The 21,824-nt window shown below is 47.6% G+C and overlaps 1 protein-coding gene across 1 annotated transcript in view; it reads right to left on the bottom strand.

Moving 5' to 3' along the window:
* Nucleotides 1–482: 482 nt before the first annotated feature.
* The window catches only part of LOC118379469 (BTB/POZ domain-containing protein KCTD16-like), a 78,208-nt gene continuing 56,866 nt past the window's right edge, over nucleotides 483–21,824 (bottom strand). Inside the window, exons 2-3 of the mRNA XM_052487617.1 lie at nucleotides 861–1,079; nucleotides 483–727 (exon numbers count right to left, since the gene is read on the bottom strand). Of these exons, the coding sequence (XP_052343577.1) occupies nucleotides 483–727; nucleotides 861–1,079 (464 nt within the window). The remainder of the gene's footprint in view (nucleotides 728–860; nucleotides 1,080–21,824) is intronic.

Genomic DNA, 21,824 nt, shown 5'->3' with positions numbered 1-21,824 from the left:
CCTGGACAGTGACTCAGTACCGGTACTCCTTGTTTATAGCCTCGTTATTGTTTTTATTGTGATATTATTTCATTTTTTTGTGCAAATATTTGTCTTACCTTTTGACTCTGCACTGTTGGGAATGGGCTCTATCCCTCCCTCCTTCCCTAACTCCCTGCCTCCCTCCTTCCCCCTCCCCTCCTTCCCCTCCTCCCTCCCTCCCTCCCCCGGCCTCCCTTTCCCTCCCTCCCACCCTTTCCCTCCCCCCCTCCCTCACCCTCCTTTCCCTCCTCCCTCCCTCTGTCGCCTTCACACCCTCCCTCCCACTAATTCCCTCCCTCCCCTCCTTCCCCTCCTCCCTCCCTCCCTCCCTCACTCCAACCCCCCTCCCTCCCTCCCCTCCTTCCCCTCCTCTCTCCCTCCCTCCCCCCTCCTCCCTCCTCCCTCCCTCCCTCCCCCTCCCTCCCTCCCTCCCTCCCCCCCTCCTCCCTCCCTCCCTCCTCTTAGAGACGGTACTTCCTCAGCAGTTCTTGTTGCCACATGTACTTCTTCTCTGGGAAGCGTTCAGGAATCCTGATCCTGTGGAAGTCCTGGATGCACCTCTCCAGCTCCTGCTCCGGTGTTAACTTCTCCTTGTTGGCCTTCCTCTTAGCTGCAGCGTCCCGGTGCTCCCTGATCCCCATGGTCCTCACACGGAGCAGGTCCGTCTTCCTCCTCACCTCCGACGGCTGGAGCAGCTGAACGGGCCCTTTAGGGGAGGAGGGGGGAGGAGAAGAAGAAGAACAAGAGATTTTATTTGACAGATGCCTTTCAAAACACACAAGGTCACCCAAGGGGAAAGGTGTAAAACAGGAGGTACAAGAGGAGAGGTACACCCACACCTTTCTTCAGTGGCCGTTCCAGGGTCTGGGCGATGGGGTGAGGCTGTCGGCTGACGGAACCACAGATGACAGTGCCCTGAGGGGAGCTGGCTTCTGATTGGGTCTCGGAACAGGAAGTAGAGAGCTCGTTCAAAGAAGTGCCGCTCTCTCCCTCACGCTCGCTCCTGTGGCTCTTGCAGCAGCAGTCACAGTGGGACGAAGACCACCTGGATGGGCCACCTGGAGAAGACACGTGTGTAGACACACAGACACACATAAATACTGGAGGCTGAGACAGGAGGGGACGGGAGACACTGTGGCACCGTCCCACAATACCCCTGGACAGGGCCAACCAGGCAGGATATAATCCCAACCACTTTGCCAAAACACAGCCCCCACACCACTAGAGGGATATCTTCAAACCACCAACTTACTACCCTGATACAAGGCAGAGTATAGCCCACAAAGATCTCTTCCACGGCACGAATCCGAGGGGGGTGCCAACCCGGAGAGGAAGATCACGTCAGGGACTCAACTGGATAGGCAGACCATTCCATAAAATTGGAGCTCTATAGGAGAAAGCCCTGCCTCCAGCTGTTTGCTTAGAAATTCTAGGGACAATAAGGAGGCCTGCGTCTTGTGACCGTAGCGTACGTGTAAGTATGTACAGCAGGACCAAATTGGAAAGATAGGTAAGAGCAAGCCCATGTTGTAACGGCTGTCGTCAGAAGGATGAGACCAAGGCGCAGCGTTCCTTGAGTTCCACATAATATTTATTGTTGAAGTGAAACTTTTAGACAAAACAAAACAATAAAGAAAACAACGACCGAACAGCTTCGTTGTGGAAACTACCTGGTCACAGCTTCGTTGTGCAAACTACCTGGTCACAGCTTTGTTGTGCAAACTACCTGGTCACAGCTTCGTTGTGCAAACTACCTGGTAACAGCTTCGTTGTAACAACTACCTGGTCACAGCTTTGTTGTGCAAACTACCTGGTCACAGATTCGTTGTGCAAACTACCTGGTCACAGCTTCGTTGTGCAAACTACCTGGTCACAGCTTCGTAGTGCAAAGTACCTGGTTACAGCCTCGTTGTGCAAACTACCTGGTCACAGCTTCGTTGTGCAAACTACCTGGTCACAGCTTCGTAATTGCAAACTACCTAGTCACAGCTTCGTAGTGCAAACTACCTGGTCACAGCCTCGTAAGTGCAAACTACCTGGTCACAGCTTCGTAGTGCAAACTACCTGGTCACAGCTTCATAGTGCAAACTACCTGGTCACAGCTTCATAGTGCAAACTACCTGGTCACAAACTAAGAACAAGATCCCACAGAGAACGAGGGAAAAACTTTACCTAAGTATGATTCCCAATCAGAGACAACGATAGACAGCTGTCCCTGATTGAGAACCATATCTGGCCAAACACAAAGAAATAGAAAACATAGAAACATGAACATAGAATGCCCACCCAAATCACACCCTGACCAAACCAAAAATAGAGACGTAAAAAGCTCTCTACGGTCAGGGCGTGACAGTACCTCCCCCCCCAAAGGTGCGGACTCCGGCCGCAAAACCTGAACCTATAGGGGAGGGTCTGGGTAGGCATTACTCCGCGGTGGCGGCTCTGGTGAGGGACGTGGACCATCACCGCCGACCCCGGACTGAAGACCCTCGTAGAGAGGGCGCCTCTGGACTGAAGGGCTCCTCTGGACTGAGGGGCGCCTCTGGACTGAGGGGCTGCACTGCAGGCTCCGGACTGGAGGGCGAGTCTGGAGTGAAGGGCGCCTCTGGACTAAAGAGCGCCTCTGGACTAAAGAGAGCCTCTGGACTAAAGAGTGCCTCTGGACTAAAGAGCGCCTCTGGACTGAAGGGCTGTACTGCAGGCTCCGGACAGGAGGGCGACTCTGGCAGCTCCGGACAGGAGGGCGACTCTGGCAGCTCCGGACAGGAGGGCGACTCTGGCAGCTCCCTGGAGGGAGGAGACGGAGAGACAGCCTGGTGCGTGGGGCTGCCACAGGGCCCACCAGGGGGAGACCTACAGGAGGCCTGGTGCGTAGAGGAGGCACCGGATAAACCGGGCTGTGGGGGAGCACTGGAGCTCTGGTGCGCAGCCTTGGCACCACTCCTTCAAGCTGGATGACCACTTTAGCCCGGCCCCTCCAGAGTGCAGGTGATGCTGATGCTGTTGCAGCGTTGCTCATCTTCACAGGTAGAAACTGATGCAGCGTTGCTCATCTTCACAGTAGAAACTGATGCAGCGTTGCTCATCTTCACAGTAGAAACTGATGCTGTTGCAGCGTTGCTCATCTTCACAGTAGAAACTGATGCTGTTGCAGCGTTGCTCATCTTCACAGTAGAAACTGATGCAGCGTTGCTCATCTTCACAGGTAGAAACTGATGCAGCGTTGCTCATCTTCACAGTAGAAACTGATGCTGCTGCAGAGTTGCTCATCTTCACAGTAGAAACTGATGCAGCGTTGCTCATCTTCACAGTAGAAACTGATGCTGCTGCAGAGTTGCTCATCTTCACAGTAGAAACTGATGCTGTTGCAGCATTGCTCATCTTCACAGTAGAAACTGATGCTGTTGCAGCGTTGCTCATCTTCACAGGTAGAAACTGATGCAGCGTTGCTCATCTTCACAGTAGAAACTGATGCAGCGTTGCTCATCTTCACAGTAGAAACTGATGCAGCGTTGCTCATCTTCACAGTAGAAACTGATGCAGCGTTGCTCATCTTCACAGTAGAAACTGATGCAGCGTTGCTCATCTTCACAGTAGAAACTGATGCAGCGTTGCTCATCTTCACAGTAGAAACTGATGCAGCGTTGCTCATCTTCACAGTAGAAACTGATGCAGCGTTGCTCATCTTCACAGTAGAAACTGATGCAGCGTTGCTCATCTTCACAGTAGAAACTGATGCTGTTGCAGCGTTGCTCATCTTCACAGTAGAAACTGTTGCAGCGTTGCTCATCTTCACAGTAGAAACTGATGCTGTTGCAGCGTTGCTCATCTTCACAGTAGAAACTGTTGCAGCGTTGCTCATCTTCACAGTAGAAACTGATGCTGTTGCAGCGTTGCTCATCTTCACAGGTAGAAACTGATGCAGCGTTGCTCATCTTCACAGTAGAAACTGATGCAGCGTTGCTCATCTTCACAGGTAGAAACTGATGCAGCGTTGCTCATCTTCACAGTAGAAACTGATGCTGCTGCAGAGTTGCTCATCTTCACAGTAGAAACTGATGCAGCGTTGCTCATCTTCACAGTAGAAACTGATGCTGCTGCAGAGTTGCTCATCTTCACAGTAGAAACTGATGCTGTTGCAGCATTGCTCATCTTCACAGTAGAAACTGATGCTGTTGCAGCGTTGCTCATCTTCACAGGTAGAAACTGATGCAGCGTTGCTCATCTTCACAGTAGAAACTGATGCAGCGTTGCTCATCTTCACAGTAGAAACTGATGCAGCGTTGCTCATCTTCACAGTAGAAACTGATGCAGCGTTGCTCATCTTCACAGTAGAAACTGATGCAGCGTTGCTCATCTTCACAGTAGAAACTGATGCAGCGTTGCTCATCTTCACAGTAGAAACTGATGCAGCGTTGCTCATCTTCACAGTAGAAACTGATGCAGCGTTGCTCATCTTCACAGTAGAAACTGATGCTGTTGCAGCGTTGCTCATCTTCACAGTAGAAACTGTTGCAGCGTTGCTCATCTTCACAGTAGAAACTGATGCTGTTGCAGCGTTGCTCATCTTCACAGTAGAAACTGTTGCAGCGTTGCTCATCTTCACAGTAGAAACTGATGCTGTTGCAGCGTTGCTCATCTTCACAGGTAGAAACTGATGCAGCGTTGCTCATTTTCACAGGTAGAAACTGATGCAGCGTTGCTCATCTTCACAGTAGAAACTGATGCAGCGTTGCTCATCTTCACAGTAGAAACTGATGCTGCTGCAGAGTTGCTCATCTTCACAGTAGAAACTGATGCAGCGTTGCTCATCTTCACAGTAGAAACTGATGCAGAGTTGCTCATCTTCAAATCGAATAAAATAAAATGTTATTTGTCACATACACATGGTTAGCAGATGTTAATGCGAGTGTAGCGAAATGCTTGTGCTTCTTGGTCCGACAATGCAGTAATAACCAACAAGTAATCTAACCTAACAATTCCAAAACTTCTACCTAATACACACAAGTGTAAAGGGATAAATAATATGTACATAAAGATATATGAATGAGTGATGGTACAGAACGGCATAGGCAAGATGCAGTAGATGGTGTCGAGTACAGTATACAGTAGAAACTGATGCTAATGCAGCGTTGCTCATCTTCACAATGGGAATCCATTTGACATGGGTTTCTTGATAGAGGTCAGCTGGTGAACCTACAGTACGTAAACAAATCAAAAGCACACCTAATGTTAGAATATCACATCTGGTGGTCCTTCTGTGGCTCAGTTGGTAGAGCATGGCGCTTGTAACGCCAGGGTAGTGGGTTCGATTCCCGGGACCACCCATATGTAGAATGTATGCACACATGACTGTAAGTCGCTTTGGATAAAAGCGTCAGCTAAATGGCATATATTATATTATTATTATACATCTTCAGGTCACCTAAACCATCAGGGCTCTTAAGTGTTTGGCTGTGTTTAATTCATTCAGGTGTTTTCGTGTCTATTGTTGGGCTGGAACCACTAATAGTCAACACAGCAGGTTATCCTATCCTTTTGAGGCCTTTGTCCTATGCTGAAATGTCCATACATTTTCCATCCTTTTATGAATAAAGTTCTCAACAAATGATTATTGTGTTATTATATGATAACCACTGGAGGTTTTGGGACAATATTGTCCTCCGGGCTATATGGACTTCATGTCTCTCTTTTCATGGTCATGGCTAGAAGGGATCCAGCTGTTGTCAAATTAACGTCATTTTTCTCATTTCGTAGCAGATTAGGAGAATTTACTCAGCAGGTTAGGAGAATTTACGTAGCAGGTTAGGGGAATTCGGTTAAGGTTAGGAAAAAGGTTAGGGTTAGCTAAAATGCAACAACAAAAAAAATACTTTTGACGTTAATTTGACAAAAACTGGATCCTTTTAGCCATGACCCCTTTTTGGCCAGGATTACATGGTTGCATTCAAGACAAGGTCGTTTTTATTGATCTGTTGTCAGTGTCGGCAGAGTAGGCCTAGACTACAATCACATTAAAAAAGGAGTATGCTAATATCTCCAGTTATATAATGTGTAGTAGAATTGCATGAAATGTTTATCAAAATCCACATTTTTCCAGTGCAAAGGAAAGAAACGTCTCTGCCATAGCCTATAATTCCTATGCCAATAGAGTTTATTAATAGCCTAAATTATCACTTCAATTATCCAATCTTCTCATCACATTAGGAATAGTAGACCTCCAGAGTCGGCTTTCTATTCCGCAACAAAGCCTCCTTCACTCACGCTGCCAAGCTTACCCTAGTAAAACTGACTATCCTAGAGACATGCGATGTCATCTACAAAATGCTTCCAACACTCTACTCAGCAAACTGGATGCAAACAGTGCCATCCGTTTTGTCACTAAAGCACCAACCCACCACTGCGACTTGTAAACTCACGCCAGACCCACTGGCTCCAGGTCATCTACAAGTCCATGCTAGGTAAAGCTCCGCCTTATCTCAGTTCACTGGTCACGATGGCAACACCCATCCGCAGCACGCGCTCCAGCAGGTGTATCTCACTGATCATCCCTAAAGCCAACACCTCAGCTTTCGTTCCAGTACTCTGCTGCCTGTGACTGGACGAATTGCAAAATCGCTGAAGTTGGAGACTTTTATCTCCCTCAACAACTTCAAACATCAGCTATCCGAGCAGCTAACGATCGCTGCAGCTGTACATAGTCTATTGGTAAATAACTTTTCACCTACCTCATTCCCATACTGTTTTTATACTGTTTTTATTTATTTACTTTTCTGCTCTTTTGCACACCAATATCTCTACCTGTACATGCCCATCTGATCATTTATCACCAGTGTTAACCTGCAAAATTGTATTATTCGCCTACCTCCTCATGCCTTTTGCACACATTGTATATAGACTGCCCATTTTTTTCTACTGTGTTATTGACTTGCTAAATTGTTTACTCCATGTGTAACTCTGTGTTGTCTGTTCACACTGCTATGCTTTATCTTGGCCAGGTCGCAGTTGCAAATGAGAACTTGTTCTCAACTAGCCTACCTGGTTAAATAAAGGTGAAATAAAATAAAAATAAATAAAAAACATTAGTCTGCAAATGCGATGATAGAGACATGCGATCCTTTGTTATAAAGCCGTCACCAACGGTGTTTCATGATTGCAGGGAATCTGTAAACACCTATTTTCCTGTTGTCTTTCCTGCCTTGTTAGAGCAGCCAAAAATGACCGTGGAGATGAATCAACTCATTTTAGGCACTTGTTGTTGTTGTCAGAAGAATTAACGCGGTGATCTTCCAACATGGCCGCCAGGAGGCATCGTACATCATCTGCAAGCCCTAAAGGGTTCTACCTGGAACCACAAAGGGTTCTTACCTGGAACCACAAAGGGTTCCACCTGGAATCAAAAAGGGTTCCACCTGGAACCAAAAATGCTTCTACCTGGAACCACAAAGGGTTCTACCTGGAATCAAAAAGGGTTCCACCTGGAACCAAAAAGGGTTTTACCTGGAACCACAACGGGTTCTACCTGGAATCAAAAAGGGTTCCACCTGGAACCACAAAGGGTTCTACCTGGAATCAAAAAGGGTTCCACCTGGAACCAAAAACGGTTCCACCTGGAACCAAAAAGGGTTATCCTATGGGGACAGCCGAAGAACCCTCTTGTAACCCTTTTTTCTATGAGTGTACATGATGCACTACTTTTGGTTATCTAAAGGGTATGGGTTGCCATTTGGGACGAAACTTAAAATATCATTCATCTTGAGTGTTACACATGCAGTAGGAGCAGATTGAGGTTGCTGAGATGAAGGAGGAGTGCATTGTGTGGGTCAGAATGTCTTTTTGACCTGCTGTCAGTGAGGGTTGATACGAGCAGTAAAACTGACAGTGGTTCAACTGCCTGTGGATATGCCCTCATACACACTTAAACACTCATACACAGACACACACACAGCCTCTGGATATGCTCTGAACAGGATGTTTTTCAGTAGACTCCTTACCAAGATAAAATGTTACTGTCTTCTGAACCTGACCAGCTAATGAAAGAAGGCGAAGGTGCTGGGAAGGTTAAGAGGAAAACAGAAGACTACAGCTGGGAAGGTTAGGAGGAAAACAGAAGACTATGACTGGGAAGGTTAGGAGGGAAAAAGAAGACTACAGCTGGGAAGGTTAGGAGGAAAACAGAAGACTATGACTGGGAAGGTTAGGAGGAAAAAAGAAGACTACGACTGGGAAGGTTAGGAGGAAAACAGAAGACTATGACTGGGAAGGTTAGGAGGAAAACAGAAGACTACAGCTGGGAAGGTTAGGAGGAAAACAGAAGACTACAGCTGGGAAGGTTAGGAGTAGAACAGAAGACTATGACTGGGAAGGTTATGAGGAAAACAGAAGACTACAGCTGGGAAGGTTAGGAGGAAAACAGAAGACTACGACTGGGAAGGTTAGGAGGAAAACAGAAGACTACAGCTGGGAAGGTTAGGAGGAAAACAGAAGACTACAGCTGGGAAGGTTAGGAGTAGAACAGAAGACTATGACTGGGAAGGTTATGAGGAAAACAGAAGACTACATCTGGGAAGGTTAGGAGGAAAACAGAAGACTACAGCTGGGAAGGTTAGGAGGAAAACAGAAGACTACAGATGGGAAGGTTAGGAGGAAAACAGAAGACTACAGCTGGGAAGGTTAGGAGGGAAAAAGAAGACTACGACTGGGAAGGTTAGGAGGGAAAAAGAAGACTACAGCTGGAAAGGTTAGGAGGGAAAAAGAAGACTACAGCTGGGAAGGTTAGGAGTAGAACAGAAGAACATTACTGGGAAGGTTAGGAGGAACACAGAAGACTACATCTGGGAAGGTTAGGAGTAGAACAGAAGACTACAGCTGGGAAGGTTAGGAGGAAAACTGAAGACTACAGCTGGGAAGGTTAGGAGGAAAACAGAAGACTACAGCTGGGAAGGTTAGGAGGAAAACAGAAGACTACGACTGGGAAGGTTAGGAGGAAAACAGAAGACTACGACTGGGAAGGTTAGGAGGAAAACAGAAGACTACGACTGGGAAGGTTAGGAGGAAAACAGAAGACTACAGCTGGGAAGGTTAGGAGGAAAACAGAAGAATATGACTGGGAAGGTTAGGAGGAAAACAGAAGACTACGACTGGGAAGGTTAGGAGGAAAACAGAAGACTATGACTGGGAAGGTTAGGAGGAAAACAGAAGACTACGACTGGGAAGGTTAGGAGGAAAACAGAAGACTACAGCTGGGAAGGTTAGGAGGAAAACAGAAGACTACAGCTGGGAAGGTTAGGAGGAAAACAGAAGACTACAGCTGGGAAGGTTAGGAGGAAAACAGAAGACTACAGCTGGGAAGGTTAGGAGGAAAACAGAAGACTACAGCTGGGAAGGTTAGGAGGAAAACAGAAGACTACAGCTGGGAAGGTTAGGAGGAAAACAGAAGACTACAGCTGGGAAGGTTAGGAGGAAAACAGAAGACTACGACTGGGAAGGTTAGGAGGAAAACAGAAGACTACAGCTGGGAAGGTTAGGAGGAAAACAGAAGAATATGACTGGGAAGGTTAGGAGGAAAACAGAAGACTACATCTGGGAAGGTTAGGAGGAAAACAGAAGACTACAGCTGGGATGGTTAGGAGGAAAACCGAAGACTACAGCTGGGAAGGTTAGGAGGAAAACAGAAGACTACAGCTGGGAAGGTTAGGAGGAAAACAGAAGACTACGACTGGGAAGGTTAGGAGGAAAACAGAAGACTACAGCTGGGAAGGTTAGGAGGAAAACAGAAGACTATGACTGGGAAGGTTAGGAGGAAAACAGAAGACTACGACTGGGAAGGTTAGGAGGAAAACAGAAGACTACAGCTGGGAAGGTTAGGAGGAAAACAGAAGACTACGACTGGGAAGGTTAGGAGGAAAACAGAAGACTACAGCTGGGAAGGTTAGGAGGAAAACAGAAGACTACAGCTGGGAAGGTTTATTTTCATATTTGTTTTATATTCACTCATGTCTCCGAGGACCTTGTATCTCCCCTGAAGAAACACTTTCCATTTCAACTTTCCAAGTTCTGTTTTTCAATTTCCTATATCCTGGCTGGGAAGACATCCACACGGACTTCTCTCTGCTCTGCGTGGCTTACGCGAATAAAACTACAATAAACAATAATCAAACTACTCACGCATAGACAGTCTAAATGGACAAAAACATCCTACATGTAATTGTTTTCCCAATATAAGGCTCTAGTCTCAACCGTAATAACGGTCTCACGAAGAGCAATCATTGGGCCATTACCTGCAGAGAGCACATGCATATACAGTGACTACATCCCAAATGGCACCCTGTTCCCAACACAGTGCACTACTTTTGACCAGGGCCCATAGGAGCTCTGGTGAAACGTAGTGCACTATGTATGGAATAGGGTGCCATTTGGGTCGTGGACAGTGTGTACACCAATTGATATGGAGCAGGGAGCTTAGTTCAACCGGGATTTGAGCCTCTCAGCTTTTCACTGTAATTACAGTCTTATCTCTGCATGTTGATGTGATTGCATTAGTCTGATAGCGGAGAGAGAGCGAGACAGTGGCTAACAGCTTTTTTAATGACTAATCCATGTTAGAGTCCCAAATGGCACCCTATTTCCTATATAGAGCACTACTTTTGGCCAGAGCCCTATGAGTCCTGCACTATAATAGGGAATAGGGTGCAATTTGGGACGGGATCTGTGAGGAAAGAGGCAAATCAGACCACCTCCTCAGAAAGAGAATCAGACTGCATCGGGGGGCTGTGCCCACCAACATCCAGGCATGATGGACGTTTTACTGGAGAGAGAGGGGAGAACGGGGAGTAGAGAGAGAATCCTGTTCCTGAAATGACGTGGGTTTTTTCTGTAGTGTTAAAGGTTTGTTTCCATCGTGAATTTTCTGTATAGAAAATAAACCTTCAACAGCACAGAAAAAAACACGTAACTGAAATGTCTATGATGCTATTATGGGTTTCTGGGAGAGTGAGAGAGAGAGAGAGAGAGAGAGAGAGAGAGAGAGAGAGAGAGAGAGAGAGAGAGAGAGAGAGAGAGAGAGAGAGAGAGAGAGGGTGGGGAATGTCCTTGTGACATTCCAGGCTATATTCTTTCACAGTACAGAACTCTCCTCTCCTGTACCTCTCCCCTCCTCTCCTCTACCTCTCCCCTCCTCTCCTCTGCCCTCCTCTCCTCTACCTCTGCCCTCCTCTCCTCTGCCCTCCTCTCCTCTGCCCTCCTCTCTTCTACCTCTCCCCTCCTCTCCTCTGCCCTCCTCTCCTCTACCTCTCCCCTCCTCTCCTCTGCCCTCCTCTCCTCTACCTCTGCCCTCCTCTCCACTCCTCTATCTCTCCCCTCCTTTCCTCTGCCCTCCTCTCCTTTCCCTCTCCACTCCTCTCCCCTCCTCTCCTCTGCCCTCCTCTCCTCTGCTCTCCTCTCCCCTCCACTTCCTCTCCTCTACCTCTCCCCTCGCCACCTCACCTCTCCTCTCCACTCATCTCCACTCCTCTCCTCTCCCCTCCTCTTCCTCTCCTCTACCTCTCCCTTCGCCACCTCTCCTCTCCACTCATCTCCACTCCTCTCCTCTCCTCTGCCCTGCCCTGCCCTCCTCTCCTTTCCCTCTCTACTCCTCTCCCCTCCTCTTCCTCTCTTCTACCTCTCCCCTCCTCTTCCTCTCCTCTACCTCTCACCTCGCCACCTCTCCTCTCCACTCATCTCCTCTGCCCTCCTCTTCCTCTACCCCTCCCCTCCTCACCTGTCCACTCCTCTGCACTCCTCTCCTCTACCCCTCCCCTCCATCACCTCTCCTCTCCACTCAACTCCACTCCTCTGCACTCCTCTTCCTCTCCTCTACCTCTCCCCTCCTCACCTCTCCTCTACCTCTCCCCTCTGTTATTGATGAGCTTGCTCACACACAGTCAGTAAGTCAGTGAGGTAGCTCTGCTCTGAAGAAGAGCCCCACACATGCAGCCTCTCTAATGGTGCTGGAATATGATATATGTGAGGCTACATAGATTTATCCTAGAAGATACATGGAGTTGTTAGTTGTGTTGACTTCGGAAAATGTAAAGCATCAGAATTCTTTATATCGTTCACAAAACTCCATTCATGATGTTTCACAAAAACCCCATAACACACCTCCTCAGTCAACTTCTCTGCTCAGCCAATAGCAACATCACAATTAATTTCCATGTAACGGCCCTGAAATGTGTATGATGCTATTATCTGGTTTCTGGCCTTGTTCCTAGACGACCAGGCCTTGTACCTAGATGACCAGGTCTTGTACCTAGATGACCACACCTTGTTCCTAGACGACCACGCCTTATTCCTAGACGACCACGCCTTGTACCTAGACGACCACGCCTTGTTCCTAGACGACCACACCTTGTTCCTAGACGACCACGCCTTGTTCCTAGACGACCACACCTTGTTCCTAGACGACCACGCCTTGTTCCTAGACGACCACGCCTTGTTCCTAGACGACCACACCTTGTTCCTAGACGACCACGCCTTGTTCCTAGACTACCGGACCTTGTACCTAGACGACCAGGCCTTGTTCCTAGATGACCAGGTCTTGTTCCTAGACGACCAGGCCTTGTTCCTAGACGACCAGGCCTTGTTCCTAGACGACCAGGCCTTGTTCCTAGACGACCACGTCTTGTTCCTAGACGACCACACCTTGTTCCTAGACGACCATGCCTTGTTCCTAGACGACCAGGTCTTGTTCCTACACGACCACACCTTGTTCCTAGACGACCACGCCTTGTTCCTAGACGACCACGCCTTGTTCCTAGACGACCAGGCCTTGTTCCTAGACGACCACGTCTTGTTCCTAGACGACCACACCTTGTTCCTAGACGACCACGCCTTGTTCCTAGACGACCAGGCCTTGTTCCTAGACGACCAGGCCTTGTTCCTAGACGACCACGTCTTGTTCCTAGACGACCAGGCCTTGTTCCTAGACGACCACGTCTTGTTCCTAGACGACCACACCTTGTTCCTAGACGACCACGCCTTGTTCCTAGACGACCAGGTCTTGTTCCTAGACGACCACACCTTGTTCCTAGACGACCACGCCTTGTTCCTAGACGACCACGCCTTGTTCCTAGACGACCAGGCCTTGTTCCTAGACGACCACGTCTTGTTCCTAGACGACCACGCCTTGTTCCTAGACGACCACGCCTTGTTCCTAGACGACCACGCCTTGTTCCTAGACGACCACGCCTTGTTCCTAGACGACCAGGCCTTGTTCCTAGACGACCACGCCTTGTTCCTAGACGACCACGCCTTGTTCCTAGACGACCAGGCCTTGTTCCTAGACGACCACGCCTTGTTCCTAGACTACCAGACCTTGTACCTAGATGACCACACCTTGTTCCTAGACTACCAGACCTTGTTCCTAGACGACCACGCCTTGTTCCTAGAAGACCAGACCTTTTACCTAGATGACCACACCTTGTTCCTAGACTACCAGACCTTGTTCCTAGACGACCAGGCCTTGTTCCTAGACGACCACGCCTTGTTCCTAGATGACCAGGCCTTGTTCCTAGACGACCACGTCTTGTTCCTAGACGACCAGGCCTTGTTCCTAGACGACCAGGCCTTGTTCCTAGACGACCACGTCTTGTTCCTAGACGACCAGGCCTTGTTCCTAGACGACCAGGCCTTGTTCCTAGACGACCACGCCTTGTTCCTAGACGACCACGTCTTGTTCCTAGATGACAAGGCCTTGTTCCTAGACGACCAGGCCTTGTTCCTAGACTACCAGACCTTGTTCCTAGACGACCACGCCTTGTTCCTAGACGACCAGGCCTTGTACCTAGACGACCAGGCCTTGTTCCTAGACGACCACGCCTTGTTCCTAGAAGACCAGGCCTTGTTCCTAGACGACCAGGCCTTGTACCTCGACGACCACGTCTTGTTCCTAGACTACCAGACCTTGTACCTAGACGACCACACCTTGTTCCTAGACGACCAGGTCTTGTACCTAGACGACCAGGACTTGTTCATAGACGACCACGCCTTGTTCCTAGACTACCAGACCTTGTACCTAGACGACCACACCTTGTTCCTAGACGACCACGTCTTGTTCCTAGACGACCACGCCTTGTTCCTAGACGACCACGCCTTGTTCCTAGACGACCACGCCTTGTACCTAGACGACCAGGCCTTGTTCCTAGACGACCACGCCTTGTTCCTAGAAGACCAGGCCTTGTTCCTAGACGACCAGGCCTTGTTCCTAGACGACCACACCTTGTTCCTAGACGACCACACCTTGTTCCTAGACTACCAGACCTTGTTCCTAGACGACCACGCCTTGTTCCTATACGACCAGGCCTTGTTCCTAGACGACCAGGCCTTGTTCCTAGACGACCAGGCCTTGTTCCTAGACGACCAGGCCTTGTTCCTAGACTACCAGACCTTGTTCCTAGACGACCACGCCTTGTTCCTAGACGACCAGGCCTTGTTCCTAGACGACCAGGCCTTGTTCCTAGACGACCACGCCTTGTTCCTAGACGACCACACCTTGTTCCTAGACGACCACGCCTTGTTCCTAGACGACCACAATATTTAATATCTTCCTCTACATTAGCGAGATACAATTTTTGTAAAACATGTAATCTGTTATTCCACCCCTGACACAGTCAGACACACCCAGGTAGACTCACCCAGAGACCCCTACCCAGGTAGACTCACCCAGAGACCCCTACCCAGAAAGACTCACCCAGAGACCCCTACCCAGGTAGACTCACCCAGAGACCCCTACCCAGAAAGACTCACCCAGAACCACACACACAGCTGACGGGTGTGAATAAATCTGAATAAATCTGAATAATCTAGATTGGTGCTGCCTGGTGCAGTAAACTTCTCTATTTCATCATGAAGTACCCCATCTGTTCTGACATCATCTCCAAACCAACCTCTCTCTCTCTCTCTCTCTCTCTCTCTCTCTCTCTCTCTCTCTCTCTCTCTCTCTCTCTCTCTCTCTCTCTCTCTCTCTCTCTCTCTCTTTCTAACACACCACACACACTTTCTAACACACCACACAGTCTTTCTAACACACGTTAGATATTCTGTCCCCCTATTTTCCAACTGACTCCCTCTGTGTCCAGTGAGTTCCTCCTCCAACTGACTCCCTCCGTCTCCAGTGAGTTCCTCCTCCAACTGACTCCCTCCGTCTCCAGTGAGTTCCTCCTCCGACTGACTCCTCCGTCTCCAATGAGTTCCTCCTCCAACTGACTCCCTCCGTCTCCAGTGAGTTCCTCCTCCAACTGACTCCCTCCGTCTCCAGTGAGTTCCTCCTCCAACTGACTCCCTCCGTCTCCAGTGAGTTCCTCCTCCAACTGACTCCCTCCGTCTCCAGTGAGTTCCTCCTCCAACTGACTCCCTCCGTCTCCAGTGAGTTCCTCCTCCAACTGACTCCCTCCGTCTCCAGTGAGTTCCTCCTCCGACTGACTCCCTCCGTCTCCAGTGAGTTCCTCCTCCAACTGACTCCCTCCGTCTCCAGTGAGTTCCTCCTCCAACTGACTCCCTCCGTCTCCAGTGAGTTCCTCCTCCAACTGACTCCCTCCGTCTCCAGTGAGTTCCTCCTCCAACTGACTCCCTCCGTCTCCAGTGAGTTCCTCCTCCAACTGACTCCCTCTGTCTCCAGTGAGTTCCTCCTCCAACTGACTCCCTCTGTCTCCAGTGAGTTCCTCCTCCAACTGACTCCCTCTGTCTCCAGTGAGTTCCTCCTCCAACTGACTCCCTCTGTCTCCAGTGAGTTCCTCCTCCAACTGACTCCCTCTGTCTCCAGTGAGTTCCTCCTCCAACTGACTCCCTCTGTCTCCAGTGAGTTCCTCCTCCAACTGACTCCCTCTGTCTCCAGTGAGTTCCTCCTCCAACTGACTCCCTCTGTCTCCAGTGAGTTCCTCCTCCAACTGACTCCCTCTGTCTCCAGTGAGTTCCTCCTCCAACTGACTCCCTCCGTCTCCAGTGAGTTCCTCCTCCAACTGACTCCCTCCGTCTCCAGTGAGTTCCTCCTCCAACTGACTCCCTCTGTCTCCAGTGAGTTCCTCCTCCGACTGACTCCCTCCGTCTGCAGTGAGTTCCTCCTCCAACTGACTCCCTCTGTCTCCAGTGAGTTCCTCCTCCAACTGACTCCCTCTGTCTCCAGTGAGTTCCTCCTCCAACTGACTCCCTCTGTCTCCAGTGAGTTCCTCCAACTGACTCCCTCTGTCTCCAGTGAGTTCCTCCTCCAACTGACTCCCTCTGTCTCCAGTGAGTTCCTCCAACTGACTCCCTCTGTCTCCAGTGAGTTCCTCCTCCAACTGACTCCCTCTGTCTCCAGTGAGTTCCTCCTCCAACTGACTCCCTCTGTCTCCAGTGAGTTCCTCCTCCAACTGACTCCCTCTGTCTCCAGTGAGTTCCTCCAACTGACTCCCTCTGTCTCCAGTGAGTTCCTCCTCCAACTGACTCCCTCTGTCTCCAGTGAGTTCCTCCAACTGACTCCCTCTGTCTCCAATGAATTCCTCCTCTGACTGACCCCCTCATCTCCAATGAGTTCCTCCTCTAACTGACCCCCTCATCTCCAGTGAGTTCCTCCTCCAACTGACTCCCTTTGTCTCCAGTGAGTTCCTCCATCTGACTCCCTTTGTCTCCAGTGAGTTCCTCCTCCAACTGACTCCCTTTGTCTCCAGTGAGTTCCTCCATCTGACTCCCTTTGTCTCCAGTGAGTTCCTCCATCTGACTCCCTTTGTCTCCAGTGAGTTCCTCCATCTGACTCCCTTTGTCTCCAGTGAGTTCCTCCATCTGACTCCCTTTGTCTCCAGTGAGTTCCTCCATCTGACTCCCTTTGTCTCCAGTGAATTCCTCCATCTGACTCCCTCTGTCTCCAGTGAATTCCTCCATCTGACTCCCTTTGTCTCCAGTGAATTCCTCCATCTGACTCCCTCTGTCTCCAGTGAGTTCCTCCATCTGACTCCGTCCCTGTCACCGCCTTAGGACATGCCTTGTTTATGTGCTTGTTAAGTCACAAATTAGGCCAGAGCATCCTTGCAGGGGTATGAGCTAGCTAGCCTGGCAGAGATAGCAGGCATGAATGTCCTTGTACAGACAGAGAGACAGAGACAGAGACAGAGGGGGGAGGGTAGGGGAGAGAGAGAGAGCGAGAGAGAGAGAAAGTGGGAGACAGAGAGGGGAAGAGAGAGAGGGGGAGAGAGAGAGGGGGATAAAGAGAGAGGGGGAGATAGAGAGAGGAGAAAAGAGAAAGAGGGGGACAGAGAGAGAGGGGGAGAGAAAGAGGGGGATAAAGAGAGAGGGGGGAGATAGAGAGAGGAGAAAAGAGAAAGAGGGGGACAGAGAGAGAGGGGGAGAGAAAGAGAGGGGGATAAAGAGAGAGGGGGGAGATAGAGAGAGGAGAAAAGAGAAAGAGGGGGACAGAGAGAGAGGGGGAGAGAAAGAGAGATAATGGTGTTCCAAAAAAGGTCCAGTCACCAGGACCACGAATACAAATTCCATCTAGACACCGTTGCCCGAGAGCACACAAAAAACTATACATACCTCGCCCTAAACATCAGCGCCACAGTTAACTTCCACAAAGCTGTGAATGAGCTGAGAGACAAGGCAAGAAGGGCCTTCTATGCCATCAAAAGGAACATATAATTCAACATACCAATTAGGATCTGGCTAAAAATACTTGAATCAGTTACAGAACCCATTGCCCTTTATGGTTGTGAGGAATTCATAAATTGAGACTCTACATGCAGAATTCTGCAAAAATATTCTCAGTGTACAACATAAAACACCAAATAATGCATGCAGAGCAGAATTAGGCCGATACCCGCTAATTATCCAAATCCAGAAAAGAGCCATTCATTTCTACAACCACCTAAAAAGAAGCAATTGCCAAACCTTCCATAGCAAAGCCATGACCTACAGAGAGATGAACCTGGAGAAGTCCCCTAAGCAAGATGGTCTTGGGCTTATCATCACAAACACAAACACATTCAACAGAAACCTAGGACAGCAACACAGTTAGACCCAACCAAATCATGAGAAAACAAAAAGATAATTACTTTACACATGGGAAAGCATTAACAAAACAACAGAGCAAACTAGAATGTTATTTGGCCCTAAACAAAGAGTACACAGCGGCAGAATACCTGACCACTGTGACTGACCCAAAATTAAGGAAAGCGTTGACTATGTACAGACTCAGTGAGCATAGCCTTGCTATTGAGAAAGGTCCCCGAAGGCAGACCTGGCTCTCAAGAGAAGACAGGCTATGTGCACACTGCCCACAAAATGAGGTGGAAACTGAGCTGCACTTCCTAACCTCCTGCCCAATGTATGACCATATAAGAGACACATATTTCCCCCAGATCACACAGAGCCACAAGGAATTCGAAAACAAATCAAATTTTGATAAACTCCCATATCTACTGGGTGAAATGGGCTCCCGAGTGGCGTAGTGGTCTAAGGCACTGCATCTCAATGCTTGAGGCATCACTACAGACACCCTGGTTTGATTCCAGGCTGTATCACAACCGGCCTTGATTGGGAGTCCCACAGGGTGGGGCACAATTGGCCCAGCTTTCTCCAGGTTTGGCTGGTGTAGGACGTCATTGTAAATAAGAATTTGTTCTTGACTGACTTTCCTCGTTAAATAAAGGTTAAATAAAAATAAATACCAAAGTGTGCAATCACAGCAGCAATCACCATTGTAAATACCCTTTTGTACTGTAACTATTTGCACATAATATGACATTTGAAATGTCTTTATTCTTTTGGAACTTTGGTGAGTGTAATGCTTACTATTAATTTGTATAATTTATTTCACTTGCATTGGCAAAATGTCAAAAATATGATTGCCATGCCAATAAAGCCCTTCAATAGAAATGTAAAATAATTGAGAGAGAAAGAGGTAGAGAGAGAGACAAGGAAATCCAGAATAGTCAGACAGTTAAGCACAATAAGTACGGGTAGTTTTCATAGTGTCTCAGTGTTAGCCACAATTAGTATGGGTAGTTTTCATAGTGTCTCAGTGTTAGCCACAATTAGTATGGGTAGTTTTCATAGTATCTCAGTGTTAGCCACAATAAGTATGGGTAGTTTTCATAGTGTCTCAGTGTTAGCCACAATAAGTATGGGTAGTTTTCATAGTGTCTCAGTGTTAGCCACAATAAGTATGGGTAGTTTTCATAGTGTCTCAGTGTTAGCCACAATTAGTATGGGTAGTTTTCATAGTGTCTCAGTGTTAGCCACAATAAGTATGGGTAGTTTTCATAGTGTCTCAGTGTTAGCCACAATTAGTATGGGGAGTATTCAGTGTCTCAGTGTTAGCCACAATAAGTATGGGTAGTTTTCATAGTGTCTCAGTGTTAGCCACAATAAGTATGGGTAGTTTTCATAGTGTCTCAGTGTTAGGCACAATAAGTATGGGTAGTTTTCATAGTGTCTCAGTGTTAGCCACAATTAGTATGGGTAGTATTCAGTGTCTCAGTGATAGCCACAATAAGTATGGGTAGTTTTCATAGTGTCTCAGTGTTAGCCACAATAAGTATGGGTAGTTTTCATAGTGTCTCAGTGTTAGCCACAATAAGTATGGGTAGTTTTCATAGTGTCTCAGTGTTAGCCACAATAAGTATGGGTAGTTTTCATAGTGTCTCAGTGTTAGCCACAATAAGTATGGGTAGTTTTCATAGTGTCTCAGTGTTAGCCACAATAAGTATGGGTAGTTTTCATAGTGTCTCAGTGTTAGCCACAATTAGTATGGGTAGTATTCAGTGTCTCAGTGTTAGCCACAATAAGTATGGGTAGTTTTCATAGTGTCTCAGTGTTAGCCACAATAAGTATGGGTAGTTTTCATAGTGTCTCAGTGTTAGCCACAATAAGTATGGGTAGTAGTCAGTTTAGCCCCAATTAGTATGGGTAGTATTCAGTGTCTCAGTGTTAGCCACAATAAGTATGGGTAGTTTTCATAGTGTCTCAGTGTTAGCCACAATAAGTATGGGTAGTTTACATAGTGTCTCAGTGTTAGCCACAATAAGTATGGGTAGTTTTCATAGTGTCTCAGTGTAAACCACATTAAGTATGGGTAGTTTTCATAGTGTCTCAGTGTTAGCCACAATAAGTATGGGTAGTTTTCATAGTGTCTGAGTGTTAGCCACAATAAGTATGGGTAGTATTCAGTGTCTCAGTGTTAGCCACAATAAGTATGGGTAGTTTTCATAGTGTCTCAGTGTTAGCCACAATAAGTATGAGTAGTTTTCATAGTGTCTCAGTGTTAGCCACAATAAGTATGGGTAGTTTTCATAGTGTCTCAGTGTCAGCCACAATAAGTATGGGTAGTTTTCATAGTGTCTCAGTGTTAGCCACAATTAGTATGGGTAGTTTTCATAGTGTCTCAGTGTCAGCCACAATAAGTATGGGTAGTTTTCAGTGTCTCAGTATTAGCCACAATTAGTATGGGTAGTTTTCAGTGTCTCAGTATTAGCCACAATTAGTATGGGTAGTTTTCATAGTGTCTCAGTGTTAGCCACAATTAGTATGGATAGTTTTCATAGTGTCTCAGTGTTAGCGACAATAAGTATGGGTAGTTTTCATAGTGTCTCAGTGTTAGCCACAATAAGTATGGGTAGTTTTCATAGTGTCTCAGTGTTAGCCACAATTAGTATGGGTAGTTTTCATAGTGTCTCAGTGTTAGCCACAATAAGTATGGGTAGTTTTCATAGTGTCTCAGTGTCAGCCACAATAAGTATGGGTAGTTTTCAGTGTCTCAGTATTAGCCACAATAAGTATGGGTAGTTTTCAGTGTCTCAGTGTTAGCCACAGTAAGTATGGATAGATTTCAGTGTCTCAGTGTAGGAGGGCTGATCTAAGATCAGTCCCCATCTTTCCATGTAATCTCATTCCTCATAATATAAAGTCAAAATGTATCTTAGATCAGCACCACTCGAGCACAGGAAGAGCAAGGCTCATTTGAAGAGGTCAGGATTGGGGGTGACTCCAGGGTACCGCCAGGGGTTGATTTGATTTAAAAAAGGAACTCTTTGGACTAATCCAAGGACAAGTTGGATGGTTAGAAGCCCACCAGTCTATACATCAGAGTTAGATGGTTAGAAGCCCACCAGTCTATATAGCAGAGTTAGATGGTTAGAAACCAACCAGTCTATACATCAGAGTTAGATGGTTAGAAGCCCACCAGTCTATACATCAGAGTTAGATGGTTAGAAGACCACCAGTCTATATAGCAGAGTTAGATGGTTAGAAGACCACCAGTCTATACATCAGAGTTAGATGGTTAGAAGACCACCAGTCTATACATCAGAGTTAGATGGTTAGAAACCCACCAGTCTATACATCAGAGTTAGATGGTTAGAAGACCACCAGTCTATATACCAGAGTTAGATGGTTAGAAGCCCACCAGTCTATACATCAGAGTTAGATGGTTAGAAGACCACCAGTCTATATAGCAGAGTTAGATGGTTAGAAGACCACCAGTCTATATACCAGAGTTAGATGGTTAGAAGCCCACCAGTCTATACATCAGAGTTAGATGGTTAGAAGACCACCAGTCTATACATCAGAGTTAGATGGTTAGAAGACCACCAGTCTATATACCAGAGTTAGATGGTTAGAAGCCCACCAGTCTATACATCAGAGTTAGATGGTTAGAAGACCACCAGTCTATATACCAGAGTTAGATGGTTAGAAGACCACCAGTCTATACATCAGAGTTAGATGGTTAGAAGACCACCAGTCTATATACCAGAGTTAGATGGTTAGAAGACCACCAGTCTATACATCAGAGTTAGATG

This window comes from Oncorhynchus keta, chromosome 30, assembly GCF_023373465.1.
Source record: "Oncorhynchus keta strain PuntledgeMale-10-30-2019 chromosome 30, Oket_V2, whole genome shotgun sequence".
Taxonomy (NCBI): domain Eukaryota; kingdom Metazoa; phylum Chordata; class Actinopteri; order Salmoniformes; family Salmonidae; genus Oncorhynchus; species Oncorhynchus keta.
This window is presented reverse-complemented; position numbering and strand designations above follow the sequence as displayed.